The 22,227-nt window shown below is 27.3% G+C and overlaps 1 protein-coding gene across 3 annotated transcripts in view; it reads right to left on the bottom strand.

Annotated features, from left to right (window-relative positions):
* LOC147802195 (uncharacterized) overlaps positions 1–22,227 on the bottom strand; it is a 52,369-nt gene that overhangs the window by 12,240 nt on the left and 17,902 nt on the right. Inside the window, exons 1-2 of one of the 3 annotated variants that reach the window (XM_087153654.1) lie at positions 15,469–16,407; positions 11,668–11,950 (exon numbers count right to left, since the gene is read on the bottom strand). The exons of 1 other annotated variant lie outside the window; for it this stretch is intronic. In XM_087153654.1, the coding sequence (XP_087009780.1) occupies positions 11,683–11,950; positions 15,469–16,280 (1,080 nt within the window). In that variant the 5' untranslated portion in view covers positions 16,281–16,407 and the 3' untranslated portion in view covers positions 11,668–11,682. Of the gene's footprint in view, positions 1–11,667; positions 11,951–15,468; positions 16,411–22,227 lie in introns of those variants that run through there. One more of the 3 variants, XM_087153650.1, reaches the window with a different exon arrangement.

Genomic DNA, 22,227 nt, shown 5'->3' with positions numbered 1-22,227 from the left:
GACTGGCCTGTTTGCCAAAACTCTTGATTTGGTCTGTTCCGGATAAAATTGATATAACAAATGTAATTTAATTTTAATTTTACTTACTGCTAATAGACAGAAACAACATATAATTTTGTTTAATAAAGCATTGAAATCAAATGATCATCAGCTAAAAAAATGTTACAACATGAGAAAAAAATTGTCTAAAACTCCTGTATGATCAAATTTTCCATGTTTCCCCTAAATATGAAATATGTTTAATTTGTAATATTATAGTTCGTACACGAAATTAATTAATTTAGTTAGCTTACGATTTTATTGTTTATTGATCATTCTATTTTTAACTCCTTTTTGTTGTTATTATGTGTTTAAAGTTAATAAGGCTTCTCAATTTTTTCATTAATAAGGCTTTTAAATTTCCTAATCAAAGTCGAAGCAATTTCTTAAAGTTATAAATCGAAACTATATATGTAAAAATTTGACAGCTTTGTTTTTATTTTAGCCGTGTGCATTTAATTTAATGAAATTAAAATAAATAAAGAACTGGAAAAAATGTAAATAAATTACTGAATAAAAAAATAAAAAAACTTCGTTGTCATGTCATCTATTGAATAATTTGAGTATTAATAAGTTATATAAAAATAAGCAAATTTTTAGTTTAAAAGGTAAAAAAAAAAAATTGATTTGTTTAAAAGGTAATTATGCTCCATCATTCGATCATGAGACTATTTAATATCTGTTCCTAAGGATCAGAATTCTTTTTCATTTTACTTTATTGTAAAAATGATATATATTTAATATTTTCATGTGATATGCTGCAGTTTTAAATACCTAAGAGATGATTGAAATTGTCAATTCAAAAATCAATTAATATTTAAACAATTAATACGTAAAAAAATAATTGTCGCAAGCAAATTAATATTAAGTAAGAACGAAACAAAAATGATATCAATATATGCTGAATCACTAGTGAGACAGGTGGGATGAACGACATCGAAACCAATTTGATTGAAAAGCAAAACTAGAAGGTGTTTCTAAAATCCGGAAATCAATCAAGCTTCAATTTTTTTTTCCTTTTTTTTGTCACGAAATTTATCAGGGGCTATTCGTTAGATTTCAATATGTGTTATGTTTTTTCATAGATTAAATATTAAACATTAACAAATATTTGTCTTTTAAAACCTTTCACTCTATAATAATTATTAATTCTATATTAATTCTATAATAATCTTATAATAATTATTCTATAATTGTTATTCTAAAACTAATTGCTAATTGATATAAAGCGTTAGTGTGTATATATTAAATGTCTTCCATCGGCGGAACCCCGACATTACGATTAAAGTTTATTAAGGTAATTACGAATATTATAACCTAAAAACAGACTATTTTTAAAATATTTAATTCGAGGAATGTAGATTTTTCCTCGTTTTACCATTTTCAATCTTAAATAAGGTTTTATATCCGACAGTTAAGTTTGCAGTCCTTGAGTTATATCTAATCTAGTTTTGAATAATTTTTGGTGTATAATATATACATAAGCTAAAAATGAATAAGATAAGCTGAATTATGGTTTACTTCTAAATGAACTGATCAATTTGGAAAGCATTTTTCAAGAATGTTAAGTATCCAAATGACTTAATTTATTGAATTTAAAAAAACATTTTAAAAAATATCCGCAAGGCAGGTTTGTATATTTGGGGCTGATGATTATGAAATCTAACACAAAACTGTGAGATCGGGGGCTCTATTCCAGCTGATGGCAGTTTTTAATTATTATTTCTTAATACTGAAAAATGTTTTTCGTATTTTTTTAAGTATGCATGTTAATAACTAGTAATTTAACAATTATTTGAAGAACTGGAAGGCTCCGCTACCTGTTCATTTTGTTCACTAACCCTCGTGGTTGCTTCTGCATTCATTGCAGGTTTAGAGGAAAAACGGTTTATTTCCCTTTTTTTCTACAAAAATTACGATTGAATTACCATTTACATTTTGAAGTTGATTAAATTTAAGTAAATCAATAAAATTGGTACCAATCAATAAAATTGGAAAATTGGTACCTGCCGCAGAGTTATTACTCAATAAAGTTGGACTCAAGGGATAGAGCATTCTCCTCCGAATGAGGTGCACCGAGTTCGAATCCCAGTGATGGCTGAGTGATATGAATTCCACACCCGGCTTTTACCGACCACAGTGCTGACGTGTAATATCCTCAGTGGTAAGCGGATCATTTCTTAGAGTTCCCTTGGTATCAGACTAACCGTAGGAGGATTTCGTGGTTTTCCTCTCCATGTAACTCAAATGCGGGCTATCAAAACGTCCTCCACGAATGCAAAAATTTCTTCCACTACTTGATCCTGGAGTTCTCTTGTCTGCTGGATTAGGTTCAAAATTACAAGGCTACGGAATTAAACATTAGTAGTAGTAAGCTCGAATTTTTGGAATTTTTTCTAGTTGTGCATAAATTTTTTACAGTTTGAGTTACATTGTTTGAGTCGAATATTTAATTGAGAACACTGTAGAATCTTATGATGGATGTGCATATATTGTTTATTTATTCAAATATCACTTTTATATTTTTTCTTTGTTAATATTTGAATCATGATAAATTTTTTATCAGATCAAATATGCCTATGTCATATTAATTATTTTTCGTATATTAAAAATTATTGCTTATTTTCAAAATTATCTTAGCCCCCCTGTCGGGGCATTGCTGACCCCCTGTCGGGCTAAGTCTAGCGCCACTCTTGCAGGTGACTGGATACCCGTATTTCAAGTTTTAGGAAAGTCGTTTATTATTATTTGAGCCACATGAATGGAAATATGTGTAAATAGTGTGACATGGTCAGTGTGTTCGATTCTTGGAAGGAATCTATTGCTTTCAAGATATGAAATGAATGGTCAGTACTACCCTCCCCCTCTCAATTAACTAGTAAATCACTATAAGATAAGTGCTTGAAAGAAACACCTGCCTGAATACTCTGTTTGAAAGAATACTAGAATAGCGGTTACCATTTTTTTTCTTTCCGATTTTAATTATGAAAACTCTGACAATCGAGCTTTCTTGGTTGAACCCCATTGTTTAAATGAAACTCTATTAGCAGCCTTTAATATACTAATCAAGAAAAAAAAATAATTTTGTGTTTAGTGCGAAGAAGGAAATGTTTTAAATTATAAATTTATTCTTGGGTGTATGCTCTTGTTGAAAATGAATAAAATATGCTGAATTATGGATTTTAAAAAGGAACTGTAAGGATTGAGAATAGTTATCAGAAAAATATAACTTTTTTTCTTGAATTTAGTCATTTTATTTTGAATTCAAGAAAAGAAAAGAGTTTAAATGTTTTTATTGATTAGCTTATTGATTGAACCTAATGATTAGTGATTAGTTTATTGATTTTTTTATAAATGACCCTTCTCATAATTTATTCCGTGTTTTTTTATCATTTAAGTTTATATAGACAACTGAAATATTAAATAAATTATGAATTATTTGCTTGGTTACATTTTATAACCTTCATTGAACATCCGATCCATTTTTTTGGGTTTACGACTAGTACTTATGTTCTACTCCGTTGGCTTGTAATTTTCAACCCAATACAAAAGACAAGGGTACTTCTACATTAAGTACAGGGAGAAATTGCCTTCGTGGAGGACTTTGTGATGGAACTAAACCGCATTTGCGCTACATAGAGAGGAAAATCACGAAAACATCCTACGGTTAGCCCGACGCAAGAGAACTGACTCTAACCCATGATCCGTCTACCACTGAGGATATTTTATATCAGTGCTGTGGCGTGGTCGTGCAAGCCGGAGGAGAAATTCGTCTCAAGCAGCCATTGCTGGGATTCGAACCTGGCTCACCTCATTGATATCAAACGCTCTCTTCCCTGAGCCACCACGGCTCATTGAATGGATATAAATATAACTACTGCTAAAAAAAAAATCCTAACTTTTGAAGCCTTAGTAATTTTTTCGCTTTACTCTATGGTCTAACTTTTGGAAACCGCTTTACTATGACTAGTGATAAGTATGACTTCGTGATAAGTATGACAGAAAAAATAAGTCCTGAAATAAAGCACCTCATTAGCTAATATAAAAATATGACAATCTGTTCAGGTCATTGAACCTGAATTTAACGTATTTAAATAATTATTCGAACATATTTAGATATTTTTTGAGAAATAAATAATATATAAGGATTAAATAAAAATTTACAGAAAAGAACTTTACTCTCTTCATTCTATCTATCAAATGCACTGCGACTCTTCAGCAGTTCTAAATTTCAATAATTCCACTTTTTGTGCTGTGATATAATATACAAATAATCCTTTTTTAACTATTTTTTTTTAGAAAGGAAATTGTACTTAACTGAAATATTTGATCATTTTCGTCAATATTTTTAACAAAAATCAAATTTATTGAGAAACTATTTATAGCAATTATATTATTATATAATTGTATTGACAGCTAAAAGTATGTAAAGTATTAGAAATTCTTTTTAGTTCACCCCAGATTAAACTTTTCATCTTAAATATCTTTTTGCAAAGTATCTAAATATGATTGAATAACGATTTGATGACATTAAATTCCACAATTGTTTACAATTGTGAAATTTAATGTAATCAAATCGTTATTATTAATTTTACAATTTATTACGTAAATAAAATTGAATAACCTGAGTCGAATCGAACATTACATTTATATAATAGTTAACGAGATGCTTTTTTGTGGCTTTTTCTTCTGGTGCTTTTTTTTTCGGTGTTCTTTTTATCATGATCTGTTATTCTACCATGGTAATATCTGCCATCATATGAAATAATACAGTTAAACCGTATAATATGTTATTATTTATAACAGTTGTGGCTGTGAGTTTTTAACAGTGAATCATATGGGAGGAAAAAAGAAGAACATTTTCCAGAGAAAAAGCCCGGAAAAAATCATCTTATTAACTATTATATAAATGTTACGAACTGAACCGAACAATTATTCGATCATATTCAGATAATTTTTAATGAAATTATATAATTTAATAATTTCACTTTAAATTTGAGTCAACGGAATTTTTATTACTTTAATTTCTCGTACGCTTTTTTTTTTTTTTTTTCACTGAAATTTTCTCTTGCACCCGCTCTCTAAATTTCACCACACTAGCAATAGCGCTTCAGGAGTTATAAAAGCGTTAGTCACCGTTTTAAATTTTACTATAACCAATTCAGTTTTTCACATATTTTAAAAGTAACATCAGTGACCGAAAATAACATTTTCAATTCTTTCAACATTGATTTAAAATAACATTTTCAAATGTAAATTCAGTAATTAAATTTAATTAATTAATTTTAGTTTTTAATGAGAGAAAATATTGTAATTGATTACTAAAAACTAAAATAAAATTTTTCTTTTCTTTACTTAAGCAGGAATTGACTTTAAATTTTTTTATTTTATTTTACTTGTTATTCATTTGAATTAATTGAGCTTTTTTAAACGCAAGATTTCGTACCTGACGGACCACCCATTAATAGTAGTATAAAATATTTTAGCTCTTTCGTTATAGTTTTGTTCTACTGGATTTGTTATTATTTTTAATACTTTTGAGTTATGATTAAAGACTTGTTTTTAGAATTTTTAAAGGGAATATTTAAAAAAAAAACTGAACTGAAAGGCTTTTCACTATTTTAACATTCAGCAAATGCTGTAAGAAATGTTATGTGATTTAGAAATGTCAGTTCAAAATAATATAATTTATGTCTTTACCATTTGACTTAAAAATAATTGAAATTAAATATTCGATCATCTCAACTTTGTTAAATATGATGAATATATTACTAACCACATTTTAATAATTTACTCCAGGAAATTTTTTTTTAGCTACAATATTGATTACATTTTTTATTTCAGAATTTTTGAAATATTTCATTAAAGAAATACTGAACATAATTACAAATACTAATGTTTTTGCTGAGTGTACATTTATAAATTTTTATTTAAATTTCAACTAATTGTAAAGTCGAAATTAAATTAATTTTGTATATAAATTGAATAAAATAATTAGTAATTTAAAAAAAATAATGAGGAATTCAGTATTGAATATGTTTAAAATCGTGCATAAAATGTTTTATGGTGGCTAATAAAATCAGTTCTTTGATAATTTTATCTCTTTCTTTGTCTGAAACGTATTATTTTCAAATGATTTTATAAAATCTTTCAAAGTGTTTTTCAAAGTGTGTATAATTTTATACATATAATTGTATAATAAAGTTTCAACACAGAGAAGAAAAAAAATGTGACTTTTTTTAATCAGAAAAATTTTTAAAAAAATATTTTTTAAGTGCTTAAAAGGTACTTATTTTTTGTGGACAATTTGGTTGCAGTCCCTGTTGAAAGTTTTACTGTTAATATTCTCGACCTAACAGGAATCGAATCTTATTATTATTACATTTTCTACACACCATCGCAACTTTAGGTTCTTTTGTCTGATATGATTCTATTATTGTACTAATAGAATCATATTTTATATGCATTTAAGTGTATAATACTTTCCTGTTCGTGTGCAAAAAATTCACGAAAAATACTTTATATAGAAGTGATACTCTATATTATAAAACCTACAAATAAAACATTCGAGTTTTGAAAATTAATTTCCTACAAAATGCTATAGCTAACATACTTTCAACAAAAGGAAAATTTAATTGTTTGTATAGCAAAAATGCAGTGTTGAGTTTTAATAATTTCCTAGGAAAAATTGGGAAGGTTCATCTTTGGTGTTGAGTCGAAACTATGTACAATTAACAATTGCAATTTGTTTATTAGATTGAAATTTATTCATAGAAATTACACATCTTTTTCAGCTCTGCACTGGTAAAAGGCTTTCAATGTTCCAAAAGAATATAATCTTTTAGAATCTTCGGAACATCAAGCTGGTCAACACCACATGGAAGCTGAAGGCATGTCGCCAGTTGCCGACGAACGGAACACCTTGAAAGATGGGCCAGAGATCTTGGTCCTCTGGGTGAGATGACGTTTCCCAGTACATGACTTACATACCAATCCCATGCTCAGGGCCGGATTAAGACCTCTTGAGGCCCTAAGCACTGAAAATATTTTGGTGCCCTCCCCCCTCTAACAATAAAAAATATATCTAGTACTAAATCACGTTTTAATTCAAAATATAAAATCAAATTTTTTTTGTAAAAAAAAAAAATATTTATTCAAATTAAATCAAAAAAAATTTTTTTTAAATAATATAATCAATTGAAAACTTTTCAATTAATATTAAAAAAATAACTTATGTTTGTGTGTATGTGCAAAAAAGCAAACACTTTGAATAACTTATGATCGAAAGTTTGAACTTTTATTTACTAAGTCTCAAAATACTTTAAATTAGAAAAACAGACACGTACTTTTTCTAAAAAAAGCATACCTTTTTTTTTTCTTCAATTGATTCGAATTCTTGACTCTCGAAATAAATGACCATGTCTCGAGAATTTTTCAAACGAACTAAAAAATTTTAGCACACAATAAAATTCATTTACCTAAAAATAGTTCCTTGTCAAAAATAATTTGTAAGAAGTATTAATCATTTTATATTATTTTATTTATTAAGAGAATAATCGAAAGAACTTTAAATTGAAAATTTAACAAATGCCATTTTAAATGACAAAATACAAAATTTAATCTGTACTAAATCAATTAAATAAACCTGAATCTTTCAATTTTAAAAAAGTTATATTTTTTAACATTTAATTTCTCAAGAACTTTTCGACAGATTTCGTTCAAATTTTGTATTTTACTATTTAAATTAATATTATTTAAAGTTATGTAATAATTTGTTTTAGGTTAATGAATTTTATTATTGAGTGCAAAAATTTTTCAATTCGTTTCAAAAGTTCTCGAGACATGGCGAAGTACATGAAAACTGCAATTAAATAAAGGAACCCAAACTTTCAACCTAAAAAAACTTTTGGGATCTTAATTTCCATGTTGTGAATATCATCCATATTTTGAGAGACAAATATCCAAATTCAACAACATATATATATGTAGGTAGAGGAAGCACGTTTGCCCGATTTCATAACTTAAAAAAATATCTTCTGCACCAACTAATTAGCATATTTTAAGTTTGGCCCTCAAACCATTTAGATTGAGATCTAGTAAGTTAAAATCCGATCATTAAATCAAGAGTTATTCAGGTTTTTTACTTTTTTATTTTACGCATTGTATATATAATAACTTTATAACACATAAATTTTACAAATAATAATGCTTTTCATTATTCCTTTTTCCTTATTAAACCTAATATATTAATAATGATAGGAAGAGAAATGAAGGGAAAAAATAGTGATGAGTAATTTTATAAATGCAACAATTATCTTAAATGATCCCATAAAATTTGGATTAAAAATCAGAAATGAACTTATTTCATAATAACAACTCACTCTAGATTGCATCGGTGGAAAACAGAACTAATTATCTAATAGAATTATTACTATTTTGTTTAATATTTTGGACATTCTCGTAGTTAGTTTACCTGTCAAAGTCAAAGGTACAGAAGAGCTTAAGAGCAATAAATAACTATCAATTAAATCTTAATTTGACTAGTAAAAAAATGACCTTTTAGAAAAAATGATAGAAATCACTTAAAACTACTGCATAAGTGATAGCAATAATTTTGGTCTGAAAAAGCTGTTATAGTGAATAAAAACTTTGCCCTCAATAAGTAAATAAATGCATAAACAAAATACTTTAAATAACTATAAATTCAATGATCAGATTTTCATTTACAAATTCGGAACATTCGTGTTTTTATAATACAAAACAAAAACATAAGTATGGCAACAATGAATATAATATAAAAACTAAACTTAAATAATAATCAGTAGAAAATAACAAACCATCATTTTTTTTAAATTTATTCCCTTTTTTTGCGTTACGACAATTTTTATTCCTGTATGCATACGCGTACATAATACCACATTAGTTTTATAGAAAATAATTTCAGGTTTGGAAAAATATAATCCTTTGAAACATAAACAGAAGTATTGTGTGTAACATTTATCTTAAATCTACTAAAATCTATTTTGCCTACAAAAATTTTATGTATTAAATATTTTACATATTCTTTACAATATTTAAAGATAAATTCGTAAAATAAATCGAAGTAAAATGTGTGTATTGTTACCTAAAATTTTTATTTTAAATCGAATAACTATTTCAATTATAACGTCATAGAATGAAATTTATTTCGATAAGATCAATCATTTAAAAAATTTAATTACTTCTTGAAACTTATAATACGGCATCATCCCCTCTTAAAAAATGCGTCACATAGTATTTTTAACAAAAACTTGAAATTTTTTTTTATTACTTTTGAGTATTATTGTGTAATAGAATGCTTAAAATGCAAAAAAAAAATTATATAATTTTTAATAATTGTAATTTTATTTTTACATTTAAGTTTAATTAATTTTTTATTATTAAAATATAATAATTCTTTAGGAAAATTAAACTCTTCACTTATATTGATTTAGACACAATCAATATTGATGGATAAATAATAATTATTGATAAAATTATTTGAAGGGTTTAGCTACTACCTGAAGCAACATCAGCTTTACACTATTACAACATGCTTTCAAAAGCAATAATTTAGAATAATGTTTTAGTAGAATAAACTTTTTCTGTGCATTCAAGAAATTAATTACTGATTGTAGCATAAACAATGTTATTGGTTAAAAATTATGTCAATCAAGAAACTTTTCTTTTCCTAGACATCCCACTTTCTTCAATCTTATAAGTCACCATTTATTTGTATCTCACCCCCCCCCCCCCGCGAAAGGAGGACAATTTGAATTTTCTGAGATATGCACCCTTTTTTCTTTCGAAAAAAAAAGAAGGGGGAATGAGTCCCCTATAGGATGCTTAAAGATATCTGAGATGAAAGGATGTTCTCTGTCTGTAGTAAATCAATTGGTTACACTTGTCTTGTCTTTAAAGTGTTTCTTCTCAGAAAATTTAGCTTTGTATTCTAACACATATGTTGGTGACAATCACGGTGGTCCTTTTCAGGAACCTTCGAATTCATGGAATCGAATGCTGGCAATATACAGCTTTTGTTGTTTTACGTCGGGATTGTTTGTTATAGGCAGAAAACAAGATCAGGTTAAATTGAACCACGTTTCCCATAAGTCTGTTACTTATAATAAAATAACAGGGAACAACAATATTTTTCCCACTCGTTTATGCAGAATGACCAATTTTTACTTTAAGAAAAAGTTAAAGGGATAATGGAAATACCTTGACTAATTATTTATTTATTTCAATCTGATTTACACAGGAGCTACAAGTAAAAATTAAGCACAACTATTAAATTTTTTTTAGTGACAGAAATAATATTATTATATTCAAAATATTTACATGTTCAGATTATCCTCATAATAAAAGTTGATGAAATTACACACATATATTGCATATATATATAATCATTATCATTAGGGATTTTCCTTATTAGTCATTAAACATATTTTAAAATTCAATTAATAAAAATATCTTTCTTAAATTTGCTATTTATTTTTAATTTGAAATTTTCAGTACTTTTCTTATTTCTTAATTATAATTTTTACAAATTTCGTTACAAGATGCGCAAAATATAGTTTACTTGCACTAAGCAAAATTCAATGATTGAAAATTTGATTTTATTGCTACTTATTTCTTACATTTGCTTTCAAAATTAAATTAGTTTTAATGGGTAATCTTAACGTATTTTTCACCGTCAGCGAACATCCGGTTCACATTGAGAATTTACACATTGTGCTCAACTTTTATAACATTTGTATTTATACAAGACTCTAAGGACTAAGGAACCTATAATTCTTTCCTTATTCAAAAACTAGCTGCTTGCATTCATATTACGTAGTATATATTTTAAATCTTAAAATCTAATTTCGGTATTCGATATATATAGATAAAAAAAATCATAAGTGATGCGAAGTGTGTGATCATATTTTTCGCAAATATAACCTCTCCTCCAAAAAGAAATTTCGAAAAATGATACTTAAACACAACTCCTTTTTCTTAATTCAGTGAATAAAAAAAATTCTTTGACGTAAATTTTTGCAACACAACCTTTACGTAATTTGATGACTTCTTTTCCAGTTGCAATGAGAATATAATTAAAAATATAATATAAGCAAATATTTTATGTAGTATAAACAAAAACATGCACAACATAGATTTTTTTTTCACATCAAAAATCACATTTTTTACATCATCAAACCATTGCATCAAAATTTTGTAAATCAATTTTTTTTTCATAAAAATATCAAATTGCCGGAGTATTAACTTGCTACAGTTGCGAAAAATATTCTGTAAACATGAATTGTAGTAGTATGTTATGGAATCCTTGTAATGGATAAATAAATATAGCTTTTATCGAAAATCGCATAGAAATTCACTTCCTAATTTCATTAGAGGACCGAAAATTTTTGATACAAAACATCTTTCGTTTTTCTTTTCTTTTATTATGTGAAATTTCGTACTTAGAAATGGTTGTTATCTACTCTTAAAATGGAAAGTCAAAATAATAAATTTATTATCAATGTTTCAAAAAAAAAAAAATTATGTACTGCGAACATTTAGTTAGACTTTGTGGTGCCCCCCTATCCTCTGGTGCCCTAAGCACGTGCTTAGTGTGCTTAATGGTTAATCCGGCCTTGCCCATGCTGCAGTTACGACATTTAGATCATAATGCTCATCAAACGGTTGGATTGCTATGACTCCGTTTTTGAATTCCTCCTGACACAGGAATGGTTCTGTAATACTATTCCACAATAACTTCAGTGCGTAGGGTCCTGTAGTTGGTTTAAAGTGTTCGGAATTTGCTAAAAAAAACAAACGCAGAGTTTGCAGAGAGCGGAATGTTGTGGAGTTGTATCTATAGTCACTGTTCACTGTTACTGACTCAGCACAACTGTAACAGGGAAAAAAAATTTGTTTAAAAGCAGCAAAATCTAAGGGTTGGTGCAATATAATGATAAGCCACAGTTGTCCAAAATCGATATTTTTACATCAAACTGTTTATTAGCATAATTTCTAGATAAAACTTTTCAAATTTCTAGAACTTCCGCTTGATAACAGCACAATTTGAAAGCGTGGCTGATCATTATTTTCTTTCAATATATTTAAGTGCAAAGAATATTGTTAATAAATATAATTAATGAAAAGAATATTATTAATATCAAAATAGCTTATAGTAGCTATTTATTAATCCTGATTTGCTGTAAAGCATTTTAATTTACAACCGTCTCTTAACAGCTTACCTAAATTTGAGTTTGCGTGTACTAATGTTCCACTCCTTGACCTTGTAATTGTGAACCCAATCCAGAAGACTAAAGAGCTCCTGGCTCAGTACGCCTCGAGGTATTAATTTGTTTTGTTAACTTGGAGGACTTTGTGACTCCAAAAGAATTTGGCATTCAGTAGTCACTATTAATTACTCTGGGGTTCATCGGTCTGTTGGATTTGAACACCCGATCATACGAACACGAGTTCAGCGCCTGCCCGACCTGCTGTATGAAATATTCCTTACTCAATTCAATTTTAACCTTAAATTTTATGAACAAAAACAAGTTAAATTTCTTCCGCTTTTATTTGGAAGAAAAAAAGTAAAAATAATAATACTGCGTCATATTTTGTAAGTTATTTAGTTTTAACAATTACCGCTTTAGGTTCCAAATATAGCATTTTCAAAGTTATAACTCGTTATTATAATTATTATCTAGTAATGTTTTTTTTAATTTTGTGGCTGTTACTTTGTTTTCTATGTCAGAACGTGATCAAAATTTTAAATCACAATGAAAAAGAGAATGGGAGGCCATTCAAATATTGTGTAAGCATCTAATGGTGGAGGGGTTTCATTATTTGCTTCTCTTTCCTGGCAAAGATGGATGATTGGTATAACTAATGTTTATGTTAAGACTTGTAAATCCCCTCATATTAAATTTTTTTTCTAAAGCAAAATAAAAAATTCAACAAAAAATTAAAAATTTTCTGATATGCTCAAAAAAGACTACTTTGTCTCTTTTTCACAAATGCCGCAATTTTCACAAATTTTAAAATAATTTTTACTCAAATTAACCAAAAATTCAATTAAAAAAGGTCTTCTCCAGGTTTTATTTATTTTACTATTATGCAGCTACAACTGCAGTTGATTTTAATTACAATTTTATTCGCACTGCAATTGCATAACACTTACCAATTATACTCAAGCCTCAATTTTAAATAATTTTGAAAGTTATGATTTTAGGGCTGCAAGTCTGTCGCGGCCCGAATTTCCTCGAAATTGTCCTCTTTTCTTCGAAAATCCGCGAATTTCTCAATATGTTTCAATTCGCGTTGAAATTGCTTACAATTAGAATTTTTTTTATTTTTATTTAACAGAATTTTACGCTTACTTGAAGTCTCAAATTGAACATGTAAAATTGACTAGACATTTAGGAGAGTTAATCGTCAAAAAAATAGTTCAGATATAAGAGATAAACCCAATATTTTTATTTAAGGTGATCTTATTATACTTAGGGTGGATGAAAGATTGATTAGGATTACCTCCCTGAAGTCAGTAACAATAAAAAGAAATAGGAATCACAAAAGGAAAAAAATTTTGATAAATGAAATTTTTGACAGAAAAATTGTTATACAAGCTATTGCACTCTTCACTGGGGAACACTCTATCCATCGCGGCTCTATATTACATATTTGTCTCTGGGCCAAAGGCTTATTACTTTTCGTGAAAGAATTATTTTATTTTATCCAATAAATTAAAAGATAAGATGTGAAACGTGGGTAAAAAAATTTTGGAATGCTATAGCATAAAAACAAAAAACCCAGCTTTTTAAAACTTTGTCTATTGGGATGATTTCGAATTTGTTGGAAAAAAGTAAGTTTCTAAAATTTTTAAAAAGTAAGTTTCTAAAATTATAATACTTATTATAAAAATACTTGTTATATAAAAATATAATAGATTATATTATTAAAATACCTATAATACCTGTTACACATATTCCTAAAAACTTATAATTATCAAAGCATTTTATATAATGATAATCAGACCAATAGCTCTAAAGATGCTCGGTTTTTTTCTTTCTATTTTGTAATGTTTACTAAAATTTTAATTCTCTGAAGCAGCAGCTTCCAATTTTTTTTCAGCCCTAAATGATTAAACTTCCTTTGGTGGAACACTGACTTTTAAAAAAAGCTAATTAGCAGATGTGAATTTGCTGCGAATAATAATATTGTTTTTCATTCTTTCATCGATACCAGTCTTAAAATTAGATTTTATTTTAGGCAGTTGAATTTGCAAGTCGGCAGCAACTTTTAGTCTATTACTTCTTGGCGTATGCAGAAATCAAATTGACTAAATTAACCGAATTACGATTTTCGCGAAAGAAATATTATAAAATGTCAAAGTTATCGGAGAAAAATAATGAGTAATTTTTAAATTTGTGGTAACCTTATTTTGAACTTTAAAGTTCGCTGAGAAATGCGAATACAAGTTCAAATCTTTTTAGTAATTTATTCCGCATATTGTTATTGGAAAAAAAAAAGCATAATGATACATTTTTCTATCTTCTATTTCCTTTTCTTTATAGAGAAATTATTTAATAGTAATTAATTATTTTATAAATAATAAATGATTACATAATGATAATAACCAAATTAATAAAATAAATTAATTATTGGTTTAATACAAACCTATTACAGGTTTTAAAAATTATTTCTAGTTAAAATTGCTAATCAAATTTAAATTTTATTATTTATTTTCAATTAAATTTATTTATTAGTCAATGTATTATTATTATTATTTGTGATTATTTATTTTTAAAAAAAGTTCTCTTGGAAATTGTTTGCCCGTTTTTTTAAGACCCTGCAAGCAAATGGATTTCTAACGTCAGTGGAACCGAAAGATAATTTAATTTGAGTACAATTAGTAATAAAATTGATTTTACATGAATAATATAATCGATAGAAATTATGCCGATAGCCTGCAAATAAAACAAAAAAAATATATTTAATTTTTTTCCAAAAATTTAATTACAATTTTTTGTATACTGTAATAGAAAAAGAAAAAAGTTTATCCTGTGATTAAAGATATTTTGCGAAAAAATAAAAAACAATTATGCCGATATTCGGTGATTATGCGGACAAATGTAAATTAAGCAGTTTTCCACATTTTTGGGCAATTTGTAGGGTTTTGCTCTTGATATAAAAAAATAAATAAATGGTGTATAATAATATATCTAAATTGTATAATATCTACCTAAAAATGTATTATATCTAAAAAAATGTATAATATCTAAAAAATATATAATATCTATCTAAATAAAAATTATCTATAGAATATTTCACAATTTCATACTCTCAACAATTTGAGATGAAGCATAATGGTTTAACAAACAGAGAATAATTAAATAGAAAAATAATAATACTTACTCGCACAATGATGACATCAAATATTTACCACTCCATATTGATATGCTCTCTGTCTTTCCAAATTTAATTAATGGAATAACAGTTTCTACTTTTCTATATATAAAACATTTAAATAAATAGTAAGATATACTGTCTACTTTTTTCCATAATGTCAATATATCTACTTTAAGTTCATTTGCTGCTCTAAATATATCTTCTAACAATGAAACATCATCGATAGTCTGAACCGATCTATAATAATATGCAGGTGTGCTTACCAATCTCAACAGTTCGAGGAATACACTCTGGTGAACGCGAAATTTAGTTGAAAGCCTTAAAAGTTCTTGAATTTTCATATCAACAGGAAGGCCACTGTAAAGGCGAGCGCTTTCCACGTTTTCAATCGCTTTCACATAAAACTTCAGAGCAGACGATAAATACTGACAGCATTGGTTTTCTTCGTGGAATTCAATTAGAAGGCGGCCACACCAAACTAATCTCTTGTAAGGTGACATTTCGTGAAAAATCTTTTGCAATTTAATCTTTTCTTTTCGAAACAACTTTTTCCCTTTAGTTGATGAAATATAATCACTCCTTGTTGGTACCATTATAGTTTCTATTTGAAAAGAATCATCCCTTAAAGACAGTCGTAATCCCAAACTATTAGCCGAATCAATAATTTTTTTAATATCTCTTTCTTTATCTTTTGAGAAAGCGGTATCCTCTTTTTCAAGCCCGCAAAGGCAAATTATTTCATTTGGGTCATTTTCTTTCAGTTGTAAAGCTTTGAAAACAAGTAAGAAATCACTGTAGTCCACGCTTGTGGTAGCCATTATACAAATAAATTTCCAAAGGAAAAGAAACTTTAAAGACGCTTCGAAATTGCAATTTGGCACTACTTCTACAATTGCTACAAATTGTTACTTCTTGAAAGAAACCACCAGGTGACTAGATACCCGTATTTCAGGTTTTAAGAAAGTCGTTTATTATTATTTGAACCACATGAATGGATATATGACTTTAGTGTGACATTGACAGTGTGTTCGATTCTTGGAGGAAATCTACCGGACGAAAATTTTAGACACAATACAGAAAAGAACACGATTTTTTTAGAGCCTTTCTAATAATTATTAATTTGAGATAGTAGTTGTAAGCTGATTTCATATTATGGTTTTTAAAAAGCAGATTTTCTTATAATAATTTTTAAAATTAGTTTTTTTTATTATGAGTTTTTAACTAAGCGAAACAAATTTTAAACAACAAAAAAATTATATTTAAAAGGATTTTTTTTTGCTTAAATCTAAGTGAAAAAAAAATGCATAGATACTCATAAATTAATTTATCCCATCCCACATTGGTGTTTTGTGGGGGAAGGAAAAGCCAACATAGGCAGGCAATCATTGATTATGAAAAAGATCATACTTATGTTTTATAATATTTACTGTTCTTTTTTTTTCTTATTATGATTTTTTAAACTAAACGAAACTAATTTTAAACAAAAAAAAATAATTATATTCGAAAAGATTTTTGTTTGCTTAAATCTAAAATAAAAAAATGCATAGATGCTCATAAATACTTTGTTTTAGATATTTATTTTCATATGCAGCTTTTTTTTTGTAGATTAATGTACATTAATTTATCCCACATTGGCGTTTTGTGGGGGAAGGAAAAGCCAACATAGGCAGGATATCATTGATCATGAAAAATTACCGTTCTTTTTTCTTTTTTTTAATATAAATAAAGAATTTACATTTCTTTCAGAAAAGTTTTTTTTTCACCATAAAATTAATAATTTTATGAAATACATTTGCTTCTAAGAGACAAAAGAAGTTACCTGAAAAAGATAATTCTCACAAATGGTATGAATTTGGATTATTATCCACAGGAAGGGGGGGGGGCGTACGAGAAGTACTGCTACCATATCCCACCCTCTTAGACTCAGCCTGAACACTTAGACCTATGTTGGTTGTTGTCATGCGTTTTATTTAATATTTTAACAGTTTAGAGTTCCTTCTGTAAACTGTTTGTGGGGTCGCGATGAATTTAATTCAATCCAAAATTTCTCATCAGGAGAAATTCTACTTGGGTGGTTAGGCGCATTTCTTCAAAAGAAAATACATATTTTAAAATATTAGAACCTTCCTTTACTTTTCAGGATCTTTGCCGATGAAAGGAGGCTTAAGAGAAAAATCCGTACAATTAGTTATTTAAGTATAGTAGAATTAGTTAGTCTCGAAATATTTTGTCAGATACTGAAATATCTTAACATTTTCTACATAAGAGAAAGAATTTCTCTACATTTTTTGGCATTGTATTTCAGAAATAATAGTTAAAATATTGACTGGCTTAAATTAATCTTTCGATGTTAAAAAAAAAAAAACGGATTCAAATTTTGGATCTTTTTTGAAATTATTTCAATTTCTATATATTTTATTAGTTTATAACTAACAGATTTGCACATTTATATTATGTAATTTGTATCTCAAATGATATTTAAAAGTTCCTTTCATTAAATAAAAATAAAAATCTTAAAATTCCGCAGCAACATTATTGAAGTTTCTATAAAAAGGGATTTGTACTTCAGAGCTTCACATGGCGCAGAAGACGCAAAATTTGAATCTTTACAGAGATTGTATAAAGTGAAAACAAATTTTACTTTTGTCTTTCTTCTTCTTCTTCTTGCTTGAGCTTGTCAGATATGTGGCACCTCTGCAAATGTTGCATTTTTGTCTTTAAAAAAAAAAAAGAATAATAAAATCAGAAGTTGAATCAGTCACATAGCAAATATGCTCAACTGTCATCAATTTAATGATATTCACTTGTTTATTTGGATTTTTCTTTCACTCATTCTGAAGGGGAAAAAATTATTAAATATTGTACATATAAGGTTAATATTTGGAAAATTAAAAGAATCAAATACTGTTTTACTATACTGATTTAAATTTGTTTTTTTTTTTTTTATTTATGAATCATTATAAAGAAAATTTTAGTAGTGTGGCATTTTTGGAGTATTTAATACAATTCAATGAATTTTGAGAACTTTCATTTAAGCTAAGATCTACTCACTTCTAAAATAATTGAAAATAAGCATATTTTGCATACAATGTAAACTTTTTTAAAACAATTCATTACATTCCACTTCCAATCAAAAATATTTTTATAAGCCTTGACATTCTTTAAATATTTTGTTCAAATCTCTTTACTAAATTTAGTATAAATTAGCAGACTACTTAAAAAGAAACTTCGTATTTTATAATTAAAATAAGAAAACTATCGAATCAAGACAACTAAAAATAATGAAATTTATGCTGTGCTCGCGTCAGTTCAGTTTCTTTAAGTTTACCATATTTATGCATTATACGCTCCATTTAAATATTTTTTACTGAAGACAAATTATTTTTTAAAAAAAATAATTTCAATTTCTTAGATTCTACTTTATAAAAAGCAATTAAAATTTTAGATTTCACTACAGAAAAACATGTAGATTATTATTTCGTAAAAAAGTATAAGGTTATATTGTAAAAGTATATGGTAGAAAGTATAAAATTCAAAATTTGTCCAGTTTAGGTGTAAATAAATAATTGTAATTAAAAAATTACATCGTGCATAAATTATACTGAATAACTAAGAACCACAACTATAAACTACATTAATACTTACCGATTTCAACATAAAAATCGTCAATTAACTATCGAAAGAATTTTAAAAAGAAATCATTAAATGGTTTATAATAAACCTCTTATATTCCTCTTAAAATATTTTTTAACCTTATTGGATATTTTTAAATTTATAGCAAAAGACGTAATAATTTTTTATTTTATTAGAATGTCCATATCCCTATAAAAATTTAAGCAAACCTTGCGAAATTTAATGCAGACATCGCAAATTACAGAGCAATCGATGCAAGTTACAAGCTTATAGGCATGGGGTGTTTAAAATACTCGTTTTCTGTTGTAATTTGTTGTCCAACCCTCTCAACTTTAAAATTTATTGCTAACTGTTAAAAGTCTAAGCACCTATGAAGTTGTAAAATATTCTTATAACTGTTTTTTTTTTTTTTAAATTGAAGGAGTTTCTTTCATTATTGTATTGTAGTGTATTTAAATTCTTAACCTTAAAAATAGGGGTACGCAAAATTTTGGAAAAACTGACTCATAAATTGGGTTTATAGGTGTATATTTGATGATGCCCCCTTCCCCCCCCCCAAAAAAAAAGTCTCAGCAATGTCACCTCCACAAATGTAGTAAATTAAGATTACAATAAATTAACTCAGGAGAGAAATGTCTAATTTTTGTATTCATCGCATAAATCTAAATGTCCTCCAGAAATGTAATGAAGTATTATAATAATATACAAAATTGTATTGCATCATTAATATGGTAAATAACTGTTAGAGGCTTCAGACACAGAGCTAAATTTGAGCACTCTAGCAACTCAGAAAATCAATTAGTTTCCAAGGTCTTAATCAAAGCAATTTGTATTCTCCCTTTTTAGAAAATGAGAATTTGTAGAGATTCTTTAATTTCCGTTTTCCTCCAATTATTTCTTACCCTTTTTTTTTTACGCTCCAAACTGTATTTGCTATAGGGAATGGAATAATAAAAAAACTTTTTTCTGCATTTATCATCAAAATATTATTCGCAAACATATTTAAAAGATTAATAATAATAAATTTCCCAATTCTGAATTCAAATTCAGAATTCTAACTTCACAATTCTAAAAATTTACTGAGTTCAAAAGAATATTACATTTATTTATCCTACTATTGCCATTAAAAATGCTGAATTTCTTTAAGAAAAATTTAGAAATAGCTTTCGCTTTTCAGTACCTAGTCACAACAATTAAATGTAAAAATATATCAACAATGATGCATTCAAAAAAAAAAATTTCGATGAAACTTTTCAACAATATTGATAGTTTTTACCCATTCTAACAATGTTAACAAATAATATCAATTGTTAAAATAGTTATGTTCCAAAAAAAAGTATCATTCTTGATTGAACTGCTATAAAAAGAGGTTTGATTAAGTGCTTTGAGATATTTCAAAATGCCTTTTGGTGTGAAAAAGTGGATAAGAAAGCAAATGTAAGTCAACTTATCACATACATACTTAATCATTTATACGGATATTAATTTGTAATAAAATCTCATAAATATTGTTACTTTTGCAACTCTACGAGTCTCATTTGTACTTAGTACCAATTATAGTTAACAATATTTGTTCTACATTAGAATTTATGTGATTGGGATATAGAGTTACCTATATATTTCAACTAAAAGTAAAGTTTAAAACATTATTTTAATTTAAATACGTTTTTTTTTTAATTTGGAAAAAGTATTTGACAATTATTTGATTAAAACTCCGGACATAACTAAGTTACAATCATTTCAATAAAATTATTTTTCAATAACTGTAGACAATTTTCCTCAATGTAAACTCAAAATAAAGATGATTAAGGAGTCGAATCGAGAGCCTTTTGATTTGGCGATAATTTTTGTCTAAATTTGATGAAACTCCTTTTTTGGTAACCATGATATTCTTTGCCATCTTTACTTTCACTGACCTTCGGGTTATCGCATCTTTTGTTTAGCGTTATGTGATTGGTTCTTGGCGTAATTTCATATAGTGCCCGCCGCTAATAAAATCACCGGATAATAAAATCAGCCGCTTTATTAAATCAAATCGGCAAGAACCGAATAGTTACAATATTAATGCATGTTAAAAACATCCTTTAATAAAATCAATGCCGCCGCTTTTTAAAATCAAAATTTTGACTACATAATAAATCAAAGGTGCACTATTTCAGCTTTTTTTTTGTTCTTATTTATAAAATTTTATTTTTTCGAAGTTTAAAGAGTTTTTTAGAAGAAGCAACAGTTACTCACAAACCTGTGAAACAGGTGTGGTTAGCACTTTCCTGCTGTATACATAGTGTAAGGGTTAAGGAAAAATGTGGGTGGTAAGCAGCGAGTTCATAGAAATCAATTTATCAATGTTAATTCCTTGACTTGAATGAAGTTTGGAGAAACCTATTTCACTCAACAGGAGGTTGAATTCTTATCTTACTTTTTATTGAATGAACCATAGAAGGGAGAGAAGTTTCTTTTGTTATCTATCTTAACAGAGAACATGAATAGATTTCCAAAAACTGTCTGTGCACATGTTCCATATTATTTAAGCCGTTTGAGTAAATTATAGTTAGAGCACATATCCTTTTTAAGTTCGTTTGGTGTTAAATTTTCTCAGCATGCCGAAAAGGAAGGTTTTGAGTCTTAAAGATAAATTCGAAGTGTCGCAAAACTATGATAAGCTTCCTGAATGTAGTCAACGTGAAACTTCAATGGAGATGGGGCTCATAACTGTTTCGAAGAAATGATCAGCAATGAAGAAAATGAAATGGACTAGAATTTTTCACGTTACGTAGCTATTGACGATAACCTACAAACATCAGGAGAAAAATCTGATTCTAAAATTGTTAGAGACATCAAAAATTGCAAAGTTATTTCCCATCAAGAAATGGAGGAATCAGATTCAGAAGATGAAATAAACTCATCAGTGCCATCTTCAATGGAAGTCAGAAAAGCACTTAATGTAATGCGGCAAGCTTTAGAACAAAGAGGAGGAATATCGAAAACTATAAAAACTTCTATAAACTCTTAAATGATGTTGAAAAGTTAATTTTAAATACTGCAACTCAAGCAACCATTGATCGGTTTTTTGCAAAACTTTTGTAAATTTAATCTTATGTAGGGTTTTACTTTATTAAAATAATTAAATTA

The sequence above is a fragment of the Parasteatoda tepidariorum genome, chromosome 10 (assembly GCF_982258835.1).
Source record: "Parasteatoda tepidariorum strain Cologne lab strain chromosome 10, Ptep-v5.0, whole genome shotgun sequence".
Classification (NCBI taxonomy): domain Eukaryota; kingdom Metazoa; phylum Arthropoda; class Arachnida; order Araneae; family Theridiidae; genus Parasteatoda; species Parasteatoda tepidariorum.
The sequence above is the reverse complement of the archived record's forward strand: the minus strand, read 5'-3'. Positions and strand labels throughout refer to the sequence as shown.